Genomic DNA, 15286 nt, shown 5'->3' with positions numbered 1-15286 from the left:
TATTGGAGGAAAGGAAACACATTATCCATGTAGCTTATTTCCTATGAGTCTTCCTGGAAACAAGAGAACTAAATAAATGGACCAGTGTGTCCCACAGCCCAGTGCCATGGAATACTCTGCCACACTGAACCCCACCAGCACTCGCTCTGCAAAGGGTCGGGCCATACACAGTTCACACTGCTGGTCTCCCATACCACAGGGCCTCATGTTAATGACACCCTTTATAGGTCAAAGGCTCTCCACTTTCCCCAACCACTGCTCACAATTCCTACCTACCCCTCCCTTTCCCATGCCCATCACGATCTGAAATCCACAAGTGTGCTCTTATGTGACTAAATAAAGTTATGAGGAATACAATAGATTATTTCAAAGATATGCATAGCTTTGACTCAAAGTCAGCAAGGCAGTATTTAATATATACAAAACCCAGAGACAAGAAATTTGAGGTTAAGTTTAGCCATAAACTAACTATGAGAACTTAATGACTAAAACTGACTTCATTGCTCTGGGTGCAGCTTCTTTATGCAGAAAAGAGCAAGCGGAATCACATTCAAAGCTTCACTCCACTCACTCTGAACAACACGACTAAGGTTTGCCAGAATTACTACACCTCAGCCACCACCATTGACAGGGTATGCTGGGGAGAAAGAAAAGGCTCCTTCACTGAAAAATCTACCAAGTCCCAATAATTTGGATTAAAAAAAAAAAGGCCTTCCCCAAGGTTAAAAAAGGCCGGTGTCAGAAGGTACTATGCAAGCTACTAAAAGTGGGCCGCAACCAACAGTCTTACCCTACTGTGACATCTGTGAAACACAAGAATGTGGAAGAGGGGTGGAAAGATGATAAGAACCGAAGGACCAGGAAATCTATCAGACTGTCTCTCCTAGAAATGAGAGTGAAGCTTCACTCATGATACCTCTACAATATGGTTGCCTAAACGAGACCTGAACAAGGACACCAGTAAACATGTTAAAGCAGAAATCTCATGGGGGCTCCACCCCTAGACAAATGTCTACACTTAACTATGGGATGCTGAGAGTGGAAGAAATAAGACTTTCACCACGAAGGAGCCACCTAATTGTTTATCCAATACCAAGTACATATTAACACTGAATGGATTCAGCATGTTGTATCCGTGTGTGTGTGTGTGTGTGTGTGTGTGTGTGTGTGTGTACACATACATACATATATTACATATATGGAGTATGTATGGTGTGGAAACTGCTTTCTTGTAGGAGGGGAACATTGTGCATCAGCTCAGGTGAGGCTGGACAGGTGAGCAGGCACCTGGACACATGTGAAATGTGACCTCCTTCAGAAAAGCTTTTACTCCAGGACAGTGGGGATCCTGTAGAGACCATAGCTTATCTTCCCTCAGATTGTAAGTCTACTTTGGACCTGATTGTTGGTCCACTGTGTGAGATGCCTTGTGTTGTAGTTATTAAAAGTATTGTGTATATATGCGTATATGTATACATGTATATGTCCATATATATGAACATATATGTATATATGCATGCCAGGGATGAGAGGGAATGGATGGAAGGAGGAAAACATGTGGGTGGAAGTGGGGAAAGGAAGGTGGGAAGAGAGTGTATAGGCAGCATAAGCTGGATTTGATGATTTAAAAAGAGGACAGGGGTTGGGGATTTAGCTCAGTGGTAGAGCTTGCCTAGGAAGCACAAGGCCCTGGGTTCGGTCCCCAGCCGGAAAAAAAAAAAAAACAAAAAAAAAAAAAAAGGACAAAAACATGGGGCGGGGGAAGAGAGGTGGATCTAAGCGGTCTGGGGAAAAGGGGTTGACTAAGAGTAAAGCCCACCATATGAAATTCTCAAAAGAACTAATAAAAAATGTACAGGAGGAGAGCAAAAGGAAAAAACCAAGATGTCAAAAACAAGTCAAGGGGCTGGACTCACAGCCGTTCTCTACCTATGGTCTCCACCACTTCAGAGGGGACCTTTCACAGGAGTCACCTAAGAACATCAGGAAAACACAGGTATTCACATTATGATTCATAACACACACAAAATTACAGTTATAAAGCAAAAACAAAAACAACTTTATGGTTGGGGTCACCCCAATATGAGGAACTGTATTAAAGGTTCTCAGCATTAGGAAGGTTGAGACCACTGGGCTGTGGCTATGGCTCAGCAGTTAAGAGCACTTGCATCTCTCACAGAGGACATGAGTGTGGTACCCAGCGTCCACTTCAGGTGGCTCACCACCACCTGTAACTCCAGCTCCACAGGATCTGGCTTCCTCCTGCACTCATGTGCACATACCCACACTTGCAGAGGAAACAAACTAACAAAACAAAAACCCAAGTGAAAACATGACACATGTTTTAAAGAAAGTATGAGAGCCTTGTTACTCACTGTGGTTCCCAGCCCAGCCACATCACCCAGGAGCTCATTAGAAGTTCCCATCTATACCAACAAAGCCAAAGTCACATTACTCGGGATAACCATGTGACTTAGACACACTGGAATAAAGCACCCCATGATGGGTTTTCACAGTGATTTCAGACTAGCAGAGGAGCCACAATACTTTTAGTAACTACAACACAAGGCGTCTCACACAGTGGACCAACGGCTTACAATCTGAGGGAAGCTAAGCTAAGGTCTCTACAGGATCCCCACTGTCCTGGAGTAAAAGCTTTTCTGAAGGAGGTCACATTTCACATGTGTCCAGGTGCCTGCTCACCTGTCCAGCCTCACCTGAGCTGATGCACAGTGTTCCCCTCCTACAAGACAGCCATTCCCACACCACACATACTCCAGGCTTTCCTCAGGCAACTCTAAGTCTGACAAGCCCAGCCCCGCCCTTCCCCGTTATTCTCTATTCATCCAGTGAATGAATAATCAGCGCTGCCCCAGGAGAGGGGCAGAGGAAGGAAGGTTTTTGACAGAAGTGGACTACAAGGGTTCAGACATGCAGCCTAAGATGAGTTAGCGAACTCATCCAAGGAACAGACTATGACTAACCTTGTTGTCATGATGAAGCCTGCTCTGGGCTATCTTCTGCTGGAGATGGTCTTCCACTCCAGCATTCCTTCATTCTCTCTTCATAAGAACAACCTATGCCTGCGTTCTTAGCCCAAGACAATCTGCATCGCTACAGGCAGAGATAAAGTCTCCCCCGTAGCCGCACTTAAGTATGGCTTACTCCAGCTGTGCTGAGCAGTGGCAGCACATTTCCCTAGGTCAAGGGATGGTTTGGAGTAAGGAATTTTTCACTCTTCATTAAACTTAAGCAACCACTGATGAAACGTAGCATTACTATAAAGCAAGCGTCTGTGCTTTAAGGCTGCATCTCCTGGGCAAACCACATAGACTGACTTCAAGCAAGACTGCAGCGCTGCCTATATAAACATTGGCAGTAGACAGGTAGACACCTCCCAGGAAAGGGGCTCTGAAAGTGGCTCCGCTGTGTTCTGGAAAACAGAAGAGCAAGTCCAGCTGACCGCTGGCACCCAAGGTGGGCTTCTCCAGCCCACAGAGAACTTCCATGGTGAGTAAATATAAGCTGGGAGCCAGGACGGGGCTTGCCTGAATGCTGTGGTTAGGAGCAGCTGATCACAGAACAAGGCATACTTGTACTCTTGAACAACAAATTGCTCCAGGAAAGCAGACTGAGCACAGCCACAAGACAGGTCACTTCGAAAGCTGAAAAACAATGCTGTGGCCTTCCTTCCTCACTACCCAAGTCTAGGCTAACACCATCACCTCCGAACAGAGAGACACAGCAGCCAGAACACAGCCCAAGAAATCCCATCCACAGCACACATCGGTGGACAGCACCACTCCTTTCCACCCATCTATGGCTCCCCACTGTAATTAACACCAATTCCACACCAGTATTTAGAACTCTCAGTCACCTGGCCTAGAATCCCCTCCATGACCTGGAGTGACCTTTCTGTATTGGCTCCCTGCTGCTGGGTCCCAGAACATGCTTAAGCACACGAATCACCCCACCCAGTCCTCACATTTCTCTGCTTCTCTTCCTAGCACTGACCACCAGCTGAAACTACCTTGCTTATCTATTTGCTTCTCTGTCTCTCCTGATTAGAATGTAAAAACCACAAAAATAGGGAACTGGTCTACCTCTCTACCGTTACCCCCCACCCTCACAGCAGATGCACTGTTCAGTGCCTGTATGTTATGTGCCTATCAACGAAGACAAAATATAAAAAGCTTGGTTTTATTAATTAGCATTTAATTACTTATTTTAAAAATTATTCCTTTCCTAAATCGTTTTAAAATATTTGCCTTATAAAACTAGGTGTAAGCTACAAATGGTGGATCATGTCTTTAATCTCAACACGTAGGAAGAAGAGGCAGGAGTTTCTCCATGAGTTTATAAGACTGCCCTGCCCACCCCACACACACACGTACAGCCTCCTCCCTCCCCACACACATACTTCAGATGTCAGAGGCAGGGTAATCACAACATGTTTGAGGCCAGTCAGGACTATATAGTGACATCCTGACTCAAAGAAAAACAAAAATGAAAATCTTCAATGTGCAGTTTTTGAAGGACAAACATATTGGGTAAAATGAACGTCTAGTGCATGAGTACTTGATGGTAAACAGAGAGTACCCAACATACACGTTCTGAATAAACTACAAGACCTGGAAAATAACACACAACCCAAACCCAGATGAAAAGACCTTGGATTTAAGACACAGTCAATCTGCCAACATATCTCTATGCTACTTTCCACTCATTTGTAAACTGATATATACACATAACTCAATATCCTGTGATACTAGCAATGACCCTAGTACTAACATACACGGAGGCAAAGAGTCAATCACCAGACAAGCTCAAAGGTGTCTAGCTGAGGGAACATCTGCAGGTTTAGTCTAAAGATGAGAAAGCTTGAGAAATTCCTTTGTACTTTTTATGGGGGAGGGGAGACAAGTGTCCCCAGGAAGATACATGAAGAAACTGTATTTAAAGTCCCGCTCCATCTTTTATTCAATGCACACTGGTACCCATTGCCCATGTCCAACTGAAAACAGAGCAATGGTATGCTCATCTAGAAAGACTTATTAAACCGTTTCCCATCTAGGTTGTATGCCTTCATTATTAAATTGCTCTCTACAGAGTTACAGAGACCACTACTTACACAGGGAAAATGGCAGCTCAGGTGTCCATCTGCATCAACACCTCCCTCCCCTTTTCCTTCTCTGCCAGGTGCAGAGCCTCAGTTCCAAAGGTCAAAATGGAAAAGAAATCAGCTGAATGGTAGGCAAGTGTTGTGAAAGGCCCATGCCGTGTGCATCTGAGTGGTCTTAGGCATTTTAAGACTGAATACAAAAGCACATTAGGATTATGCCCACCGCGTGTGTTAGCTATGCCTTTGTCTGAGTTTAGGCCATTCTCTACTATAAAACACAAAGTCTTCACCATAAACCAAGCATGGGTCTGCACAAGTCCCCATAAAATGAATGTCACTCTTTACTGTTATCCCAAGTGGCTTCTTTTCTTTTCTTTTGAGACTTTCTTGAAGCCTAGACTGACATACCTTGCTATGTAGCTAAGGATAACCTTGAACTCATCTTCCTCTGTTCACCTCAATGTTGGGATTATGGGTATGCACCACCACACCCCAGTTTATGAAATAATCCCTCAAAACTAAAAGTCACATTCTCCATTAGCAAAATAACACTGGGTGAAAAAAATTAACTCAAGCTATAATTTATAATAATTGCACCAGTTATAGGAAGTGAAATATATATCTGGGCACGGAAGCAAACAGCTTTAATTCCGCATGAGCGATCAGATCAAGTACTGGCGGATAGATCTCTGCCAGTCTGAGACCATCTTGGTCCACCTTGCCAGTTCCAGGCTAGAGAGGGGCTACACAGTAAAACCTTCTCTTAAAAAAAAAAAAAAAAAAAAAAAAAAAAAAAAAAAGTGACAGGTAAGGAGAAAATTGCTCTAAAAATAGTGAGTGGGTTTTTATTTTGTTTTTGATATTGGTGCCATAAGGTTTTAACACCAGCTCAGGAATAGCATAACCCAGAATCGAAATCAAGCTATGAGCACACTGTGGCTGTCTGAACTCTTCAGAAGTACCACCTCTTGAAGGAGGCTGGGTCTTCACAGAAGTTCTCCATGGTATTTGAAATAAGACTTTGGTCTGCAAAAAGTAAACAAAGGCCCATCTCCTATAGTGAACAGCACCTTAGTAAACATGTACCAGAAAAGTAAAGAAAACTAAAAACACAGAAGCTGTGGCAAGGCTTTGTTTTTTAAAGAAATGGCAGATCTTTGCAATGTATGCCTTGCTGGTGTTGGAATGAAACACCTCTGTGAAGCCCAATTTTTCCTTTTACAGTACAATATTAAATAAAACAATAAAGCAATAATAACAATAAAACAACTCAGGTCTGCACCTGAAGGATATACATACTCTGAATCACTTCATAAACTACAGTAATACTGTTTTTTTTTTTTTTAAGTTTAGCATTACACAGAGAAGTTAAGAGATGGGCTGGAAGGTAGGTCTAGTGGTCAAGAGCACTGACTATTCTTCCAAAGATCCTGAGTTCAATTCTCATGGTGGCTCACAACCTTCTGTAATGGGATCCCATAACCTCTTCTGGTGTGTCTGAAGACAGTGACAGTATCTATATACACATACATACACATACACACATATATACATATACACGCATACATACACAGCATATAGAATAAATAAATTTTTTAAAAAGTTAAGAGATAATTTAAAAACACAAGTGTGACCATTATCATTTTTTCCCAGTAGAAAAGTATACTTTATGTACAGGCTCAAAATTTTTCTACAGATCCTCTCAATGTAGCACCAGCGGTTTCTGAAAGTGATTCTGGTGAGGACTCGGGGTTGGAATAATGTTCCTGGGTGTCATCTCATAACTAACTAACCCTTATCTAGTTTCTGTCTCCATTTTATTATCCAAACTACAGGCGAAGCCACATCTCCTCCCAAACAGGTATTCAGAAAAATGTAATTAGGAAAACAAACACACACACACACACACACACACACACACAAAATGAACACTTCACATAACTGGAGATACAACCCTTACTTAATTACTACCTTTAAAGAGTTAGAGACACGCTAACGGGTTTCATTATTACTCAGCTACACACACACACACACACACACACACACACACACACACACACACACACACAGAGAGAGAGAGAGAGAGAGAGAGAGACAGAGACAGAGACAGAGACAGACAGAGACAAACACATACACAAACTCCACAAGAGGAACTGGGCGTCTTTCATGGCTGGGAGCAATGCATCAGTCAAAACACACAGAACCCAGGCAAGGTTGGAGGGAATCCTGGCAATTCCGCCAACTTTTTTGGTTTAAGTAGCCTTGTGCTGGCCTGGATTTTTAAGGCTCAGCTCCGAAAGCGCGAGTGTTGCAGTCATAAAACTTTGTGCAGACATTTCACACACACTTAAATCTCGAAGCTTGTCCTCTAAAAAACAGCGGGTTAAAAACCTAAAGCCAGGCAACTGGCTCGGCGATCCACTCCAGCCGCCCCAGGCAAAGAGGATCCAGGACAGCACTACACCTGGTGCTCGGGCTGTGCCTCAGTCTCCCCAGCCGGGGAACGGGCGCGACGCCTTCTGGGAGGCTGGCTCGCGCGCGGGCCGAGAGGAGGAATGAATGAAAAGTAGCTCGGCGCTCGCTCGAATGGCCTGGCGTCCGCCTCCCCCCCGCGCCTCGGTCCGGCAGTTGGAGGTCCCTGGGCCCGCGGTAGTTCTAGCCCGCCGCCGCCTACCTTGGCCACCCAGCTGAACAATGGTGACATCGCAGGCCCGGCGGCGGCTCCTCGCCCGCCGCTCCCACTCACACGCGCCGGCCCGTGGGCCTGCCGACAGCCGGGGGCGGGCTCGGGGCGCGGCGGGGTGCGGGCATCGTCCCGAGACGGCGGTCAGCCTGCGGGCTCCTCCTCTCCCGAAGCGTCACAGCCCGAGAGGTCGCGCCGCCCGGCAGACCGGCGAGAAAGGGAAGTGGGCGGGGAGCGCAGGGAGGGGGCGGAGATGCAGGGGGGCTCCTCCGGCCCCGCCCCTCATATGGGCACGCCCGAGCCCCGCCCACCGGACCTGCTCACGCGGGAAGTTGGGACGTGCAGGGGTCGCCCCCTGTGGACGCCCCGGGTGTTCAATCCCTGGTGATTGAGAAGTGATATGACGCTCCCGGTCTCCGGGACTTTTCGTACAACTTCAGAAATCTTAGTCTCTCGCTTTCTTCCTCTGATTTGATTTTAAAAACCACAGAATTGGAGAGAATGCAAAGCTGCCCTGCTTTCCACGGGGTGGATCTCTCTCCCCCCTTTATCTCTCTCCCTCCTATTTCAAAACCAGAGTTGGAACAACAAGCATCCCAGCTTTCCAAGGGTTGCTCCGAACCCCACGACGTTTCTTCCTAACTTCTCAGGATAGCCGAGGACAAAAGAGCCAGTGTTACCCACCCCTGGTACTTCTGTGCATGGTATGGCTTCGTTATACCCAGCTACCTAGACAGAAATGGTGCGTGGGCAAAAGGCCTCTCCAACCTGGAGGTAAAGGGTCCCTTTACAGGTCAGGCAGTGAGATCTGAGATCATGGCTGCTACATGGCTGCTGACTTTCCAATACAGACGCTCCCAACTTCCATGTTGAGAAAATAGAAGTCCAAAGGTCTGCAGTACCTGATGCAGAAGTGATGTCAGAGGAGTGCTCACAGTACCTCCTCCCACTGGCCAACCCAGCCCGCAAATCCTCTTCTTTTCACCTTGATTGTGAATGGCCTTCAATATATTTTAATGGTCACCAAATATTTGCCATCTTAGCAATTGTTATCTGTTGCCACTTAACAAGTTGTCCCCAGATTGATTGGTAACAAATCATGTGGGCAGGAATTCAGGTGCCTACGTAGGTGTCTGTGACTTAAGGTGGGCAGTAAGGTTGGGATAGAAGAATCCATCCCCAAGCCAACAGAGTAGCTCCTAGGATTCAGGACCCCTTGGGAGTGTTGGACCTCCAGGACTCAGTGACTTGGTGTTCCCCATCACAGAGCTGATCATCACTCTGTACCTCAGCATGAGTGTCCCTGCCAAAGCAGGAGTCAGTCCTTTTGTTAAATTAATCAACAAAGTGACATCTCAGCCCTTCTGCATTTTATTCCTTTTTTAAAAAGATTTATTTATTATATATAAGTACACTGTAGCTGTCTTCAAACACACCAGAGGAGGGCACTAGATATCATTACAGATAGTTGTGAGCTACCATGTGGTTACTAGGATTTGAACTCAGGACCTGGGGAAGAGCAGTCAGTGCTCTTAACCACTGAGCCATCTCTCCAGCCCCTGCATTTTATTTCTTAATGCAAGGAAAGAAGCCAGTTCAGTTTGAGGGAGATTGCCCAAGGGCATGCAAAACAGGAGAATGCACTCCCTTCCTAGTGAAGTACACATGTAAGAGATAGGCCAAAATCAAGAGGCTCAATCAGAGTCATAAAAAAGGACTAGGAGCATCTTTGGGACCTGTGGGACCTTCATTCATTAATCAGTGACATTCCCTGCAGATCACCAAGAAGCATGGATAGAAAGGGCTTTGCAGCCTTTTAGCCAAAATCATCCTCCTCTTATCACACAACATTCTGGAACAGAAGAAAAGAAAAAAGCTAAAAGCTCTATTAAATCGAGAGCCTTTCTCTGATACCTCACTACTCAGGGTGAGTAGCGAACCAACAACCTCAGCATGGGCTGTCAACCCCATTAGCAGAAGCTCAGCTTTCCTCTATCAGGACTTCCATTGTGATACGTATGTTTTGGCCTTTATCCACACAGATACTTGGTTTATAAGCCCTTTCTAAAGGGCAACTGTAGAAATTAATTTCTCTTCTCCAAGGGAAGTCACAGAAACCCTTAATCTGCCCCCGCACTCTTTCGTGCATCTGGCCTTAAAAGAGCTCTGACCTGTCTATTCTTGTCCAATAGCAGATCAAAACAAACAAACAAAAAAGCCTCCCTCATTCTGGACAGGGCCTGCCCCATCTCTGGAGGAAGGAATATTGCTCAGGGAGGCCATGAAGAATAGTAGCATAGACAAGCCAGTTTACTAGTAACCATGACCATGAAAGAGGGCTCCATAAAAACCCGAAGGGCAGGGCATAGCTTTTGGATGGTTGAACATATGGAGGAGGTGTTAGGCTTAGAAAATGCAAAGGGTTTCACATGCCTCTCCCCAAACTTACTCCGTCGTCTTATCCTATAAAGCAGTGGTTCTCAACCTATGGGTCGAGACCTTACAGGGGTTACATATCAGATATTTACATCAGATGTTTACATTGTGATTCATAGCAGTAGCAAAATTACAGTTATGAAGTAGCAACAAAAATAACTTTATGGTTGGAAGTCACCACAACGTAAGGAACTATATCAAAGGATCTCAGCATTAGGACGGTTGAGAACCATTGATATAGAGAATCCATTAATGAAGGGTATTTCCCTGAGTTGCACCAAATTAACTGAACCTGAGGAGACAGGTGTGGGAACCTTAATTTATAGAAGTTGGGTCAGAAGTTCAGGTAAACAAATCTGGGATGGGAGGGGGCACACATGTAATCCCACAAGTCTGGAGGCTAAGGCAGGATCATAAATTCCAGGATAATTTGAGCTACATAAAGATCCTGTCTCTAAAACAAAACCAGATAACCAACTGTCTTAGTTAGGGTTTTACTGCTGTGAACAGACACCATGGCCAAAACAAGTCTTACAGAGGACAACATTTAATAGGGGCTGGCTTACAGGTTGAGAGATCCAGTCCATTATCAAGATGGGAACACGGCAGCATCCAGGTAGGCATGGTGCAGGAGCTGAGAGTTCTACATCTTCATCTGAAGGCTGCTAGCAGAACACTCACTTCCAGGCAGCTAGGACTAGGATATTAAAGCCCACACCCACAGTGACACACCAAGTCCAACAAGGGCACACCTCCCTAGGCCAAGCATATACAAACCATCACACTAACCTAGGGTTGCAAGCTGGCTTCTGATTGAAGGCAGGGTATCAAAAGGACTGAGTTTCTATGCTGTTGTACTGGACACAGCCGGGTATACAGCTCCGGACAGAATTGGATCAGAGAGCACCCAGCTGGTTCCCTCTGTAGTGGTATCAATTGCTTGTCTGCTGGTGGAACAAAGTCCCCACACATTTGAGGTCATAGAAGCCTATACACATTGAGGGCAGAGGAAAATGGGCAGCTTGTTTTTCTTAGACACATCCAGTGACTAGTTTACACATTAGCATTGTTCTTTAAATTTTATTGTGAATGAATTATGAACCAACAGACGCTTGAGAAAATAGTTCAAGTGAGTTTGGGATGGCGGGAAGTATGGGGTTGGGGGCGGACTGGAGAATTTCAATGTGACTAGATGGTTTAAAAGGACCAAAGTAGGGGTTGGGGATTTAGCTCAGTGGTAGAGCACTTGCCTAGGAAGCGCAAGGCCCTGGGTTCGGTCCCCAGCTCCGGAAAAAAAAAGAAAAAAAAAAGGACCAAAGTAAAGAGAAGCTGGACAAATGGCCAATGTCATCATACGCCATCACTCCAAAAGTTCCCAGCATCATGAAGTAAGTCACTCTGGAGAACGGAAGAGGACACCCTAGAACTGTCTGAAGAAAACAGAAGCGCCTGAACCTAAGCGTTCTGCCAAAGAGATGAGGCTGCTAAAGAGAGATTACATAACATTCCAGAGAATAAGGAGTTAAATATTAAGCCAGGTGCGGTGGCACACGCCTGAATTCCCAGCCACTGGGGAGGCTGAAGCTGGAGAATACCTGAGTTCGAGGCCAGCCTAGGTGATATAGCAAAAGCTTGTGATTAAAGCCCTAGCATTTCTTTAAAAAAAAAAAAAAAAGGAAAGAAAAGAAAAGAAAAAAAGGAGGGTGGGGGCAGAGCGTATGACCAAATGCTGACTTGTAGGAGTTGCGACAAGAAAGTGTAGAGACAGGTGAAATAACAGACAGGAAACCTTCATGGTTTAAACCCAGGTCAGGTTTATGTATGTGCATCCAGGGTTCAGGCTCAGGCACAGTCTAGTCTGAACCTGCCTTAAGTTCATATACTCAAAGGTCTCTGAGCCAGGTCTCTTGGCCCGTGCTAGGAGTGGACAGAAAACTTCTTTCATGGGAAAGGAGGCACTCTCACATCGAGTGGATTTGATAGGGATGTGTAGGAACATTAACACCAAGTATTCTGAGACATACACATGCTCTTTTAGTTTACAGGCAACATGCAGTGTGCCAACCACAATCAGTCACAGGCGGTGGTTAAGTCACAGCTCCCAGGCAACCTGAATGCAGACAGAACCCTTTGCTCAAGGAGACTGGTAGTCCCTGGCTGTCTACCTATCAGTCACATGTCATGGAGGTGGGAGAACAGGTAACTTGGTTGCTTTTAGACCAAGATCAAATGCTTAGAAACCTTAGAGGGAAGGTGAGTTATGCAAGTACTGGGAGAGCCACGAGGAAAACAGTAAGGAACAAATGGACAAGAAATGCATCTCTGGTCTGACATTAGCACATTCCATCCAGTCAGTTGCCAGGCAACTGAATTTGGCTGGAGAGGAGAGATTATTATTGATGCTGACTTCCAGGTTTACTTAAAGCTTGGGTAAGATTTATGAGATGCATCGTCTGTGTATTCTAGCAAGGATTGAGAGCCACTTCCACAGTTCTATAAGAGGGGGATGTAGAGGATAGGACCTAGAATCGCCTAAAGGACCAACTAAAGGACCTCTGGGCATGTCTGTAAGGAAGTTTCATTAGATGAACTTAGGTTTGGAACATCCATCCTGGGAGCTAATGAAAGACCAGCGGGGGAAACTGGACTGTCCTCCTTCCTTTCGCTCTGTTCCACGTACAGAACACTCATGACCCTTTTGGCCTAACACCTTATGAGATTATGTATGAGAACCCCCCCTCCCCCACTGAATTGGGCAGGGCCCTACCCTGAGGTTTTTCCTAAAACCCTGTTTGCTCATTTAAAAGCTTCCAAAGTGGAATTTGGAGCCAAGTGAAGGACACCTACAAGACGGGAAGTCCAGGGCGCCTCACCAGTTCCCAGCGAGAGACACAGTCCTGGTCCAGCAACACCAGGCTAAAAATTTAGAAGCTTCATCTCTGTTATAAGCGCGTATAACCCCCATATCCCCCAGAAACTGATTTGGCAAGTTTCCTCCCAGGCCGGGGAGGTAATATGGTCCATCTCCAAGGTGGCCCCACCATACACATGGTGGCCTGCTCTCCCCCTGACTTTTGTAAGTTGGTAGCTGCTCTGGACAGCTAGGACATTCCTGACACAGATCCTCAGAGTATGCCCTTAGAAGTCCCAAAGAGATTTTCACCTGGGGGCAAGTTCGGATGCGGAAGTCCAGAAGCAAGGTGCCAATTGGGGAGACTGGGGTTTTACGTTTGCCCCCGAGACGGCCGAGACCAGGCTACCATCTAGCCTTGTGGGGGCTTAGAAAGTTTATACTGTTCTGCTTGGGGATGTGAGACTAATTTCCTCACTCCTAGGACCCTTAGATATTCTCTTGTTACTTTTGACGTTTGGACCCTGTATTTTTAATAAGTTAATAGCTTTTATTAGAGAAAGAGTTAGTGTAGTGCAGATTTTAATGCTTCGCCAACAATATCATGCCTCAGACGACCTTAGGAGAAAAACTGAAGAAAAAGGCCCCGAGTTCTAAGATTAGAACTAGTCACAAGCAGAAGTGGGGAATGAAATAAAGATTTTAAACTATCCCCCACTGACCCTGCTGTGAGGACAAGTGCACCTCACAGCAAAGAATAACATAACATGTTTTGGGGATGTGGCCTGGCTATAGCCACCCCAAACCATCTGACCTCGATAAGGCCTGACTCAACAGTCCTGAGAAAAACGAGAATTAGGGTCAGCTTGCCCCAGAAGCAGGGTGGCCTAGAGTTGAACTGAGCCTAAGTTACAAACCAATGAAATTACTTTGTGTGACTGTTGCCAACTGCCTATGTAATTTTCCCTATAAATCCCTTCCCCTAATTGGGCTCAGGGTCGACTCCTCTGCCTCCTGTGTGAGATACGTGTCATCCCCAAGGCTCTGGTTTCTCAAATACACCTCTTGTTCATTACATTAAGACCGGTTTCTCGTGAGTTCTTGGTGGTTACGTCATCTCAAGATTTGAGTGGGGGTCTTCCCCACCCCACTGGTCTTTCACTAGTAGGGTCCCACACTGAAGAAACTGGAGGAAGGAACCAGCTGAGTGTCGGCTTTTATCAGCTTCCTGACTGTGCATGCAATGTGACCTGCCAACTCACATTCTGGCTGCCATCCTCCCTCCATCTGGCCAGAACAAGCCCTTTCTTCCTTATGTTGATCTGGTCAAGTGTCTTGTTCCAGCAAGGGACACAGTAACTAATACAGGAAAGTTGTGCTGTGAGCAACAGGCTAATCAAATAGCTCTGGTTGACTGTGTCCGTTCAGAAAACCCAAGGTGTTACCAAAGGATGATCAGATGGACTACCTTATCAGTCTTCCTGAAACTGAAAAGAGGGCAGGCAGTGGAATGGAAGAAGGCTGCTCCTGCCAAGCCTGACCATACCTCACAAACAAGCCTGGATACTCCTGCCTAGCTTTCCTGCCATGTTCTGCCCTTGGTGTTTGTTTTTCTGTGGTTCCTTACAAGCTATCCCTCCCAGCCCCTGTCAGAAGTCTATAAATGGTAAAGATCTCTCTCCCATCCTGTAGCCTGCTTGCTATGCGTACAGTGGAACTTTTTACTGTGGAACTTTTTAATTTCCTGTAGTGTCCTTTGTTAACTCAAGAGCTCAAAAAGCAAGAACTGGAAATGTTCTGGGTATTCAAGAAAAGATGGCAGACAGGCTGCATGCCTCTAACCCAAAAGAGAAGGAGGCCAGGGAGACTAGAGAGCATAAGAAAGCATGACCTCACTCACCAGCTCCTTCCTCACCACAAGACCCGGTTAAAATTAGGACCATTGTAATACTAATTGTACAAGGAAATCCAGCAGGGCTTCCAGTGAATCAGAACCACTTGGCAACTAGCCAGACACTTATTCAGTTCACAAATATGAATATTCATTGGAACCTATAGTGAAAGGCAAGGGAGTCATCACGGGGAAGAGAGACAGTGAGTCAGACCTCAATCCTGCCCTCCAGGGGTACAAAAGCCAGAAAATACAAACTGGGATCGGAGGGTAAAATAAAATGCCAAGAAAGTGGTAAGACTT

General features: G+C 45.7%; 1 protein-coding gene across 3 annotated transcripts in view; it reads right to left on the bottom strand.

Annotated features, from left to right (window-relative positions):
• Positions 1–15286, bottom strand: part of Tbc1d1 (TBC1 domain family member 1) — a 186126-nt gene that overhangs the window by 119115 nt on the left and 51725 nt on the right. Inside the window, exon 1 of one of the 3 annotated variants that reach the window (XM_032917083.1) lies at positions 7797–7982. The exons of the other annotated variants lie outside the window; for them this stretch is intronic. Coding sequence (XP_032772974.1) covers positions 7797–7826 — 30 coding nt within the window. The 5' untranslated portion in view covers positions 7827–7982. Of the gene's footprint in view, positions 1–7796; positions 7983–15286 lie in introns of those variants that run through there. 3 annotated transcript variants of the gene reach the window in all.

The sequence above is a fragment of the Rattus rattus genome, chromosome 11 (assembly GCF_011064425.1).
Source record: "Rattus rattus isolate New Zealand chromosome 11, Rrattus_CSIRO_v1, whole genome shotgun sequence".
Classification (NCBI taxonomy): Eukaryota; Metazoa; Chordata; class Mammalia; order Rodentia; family Muridae; genus Rattus; species Rattus rattus.
The sequence above is the reverse complement of the archived record's forward strand: the minus strand, read 5'-3'. Positions and strand labels throughout refer to the sequence as shown.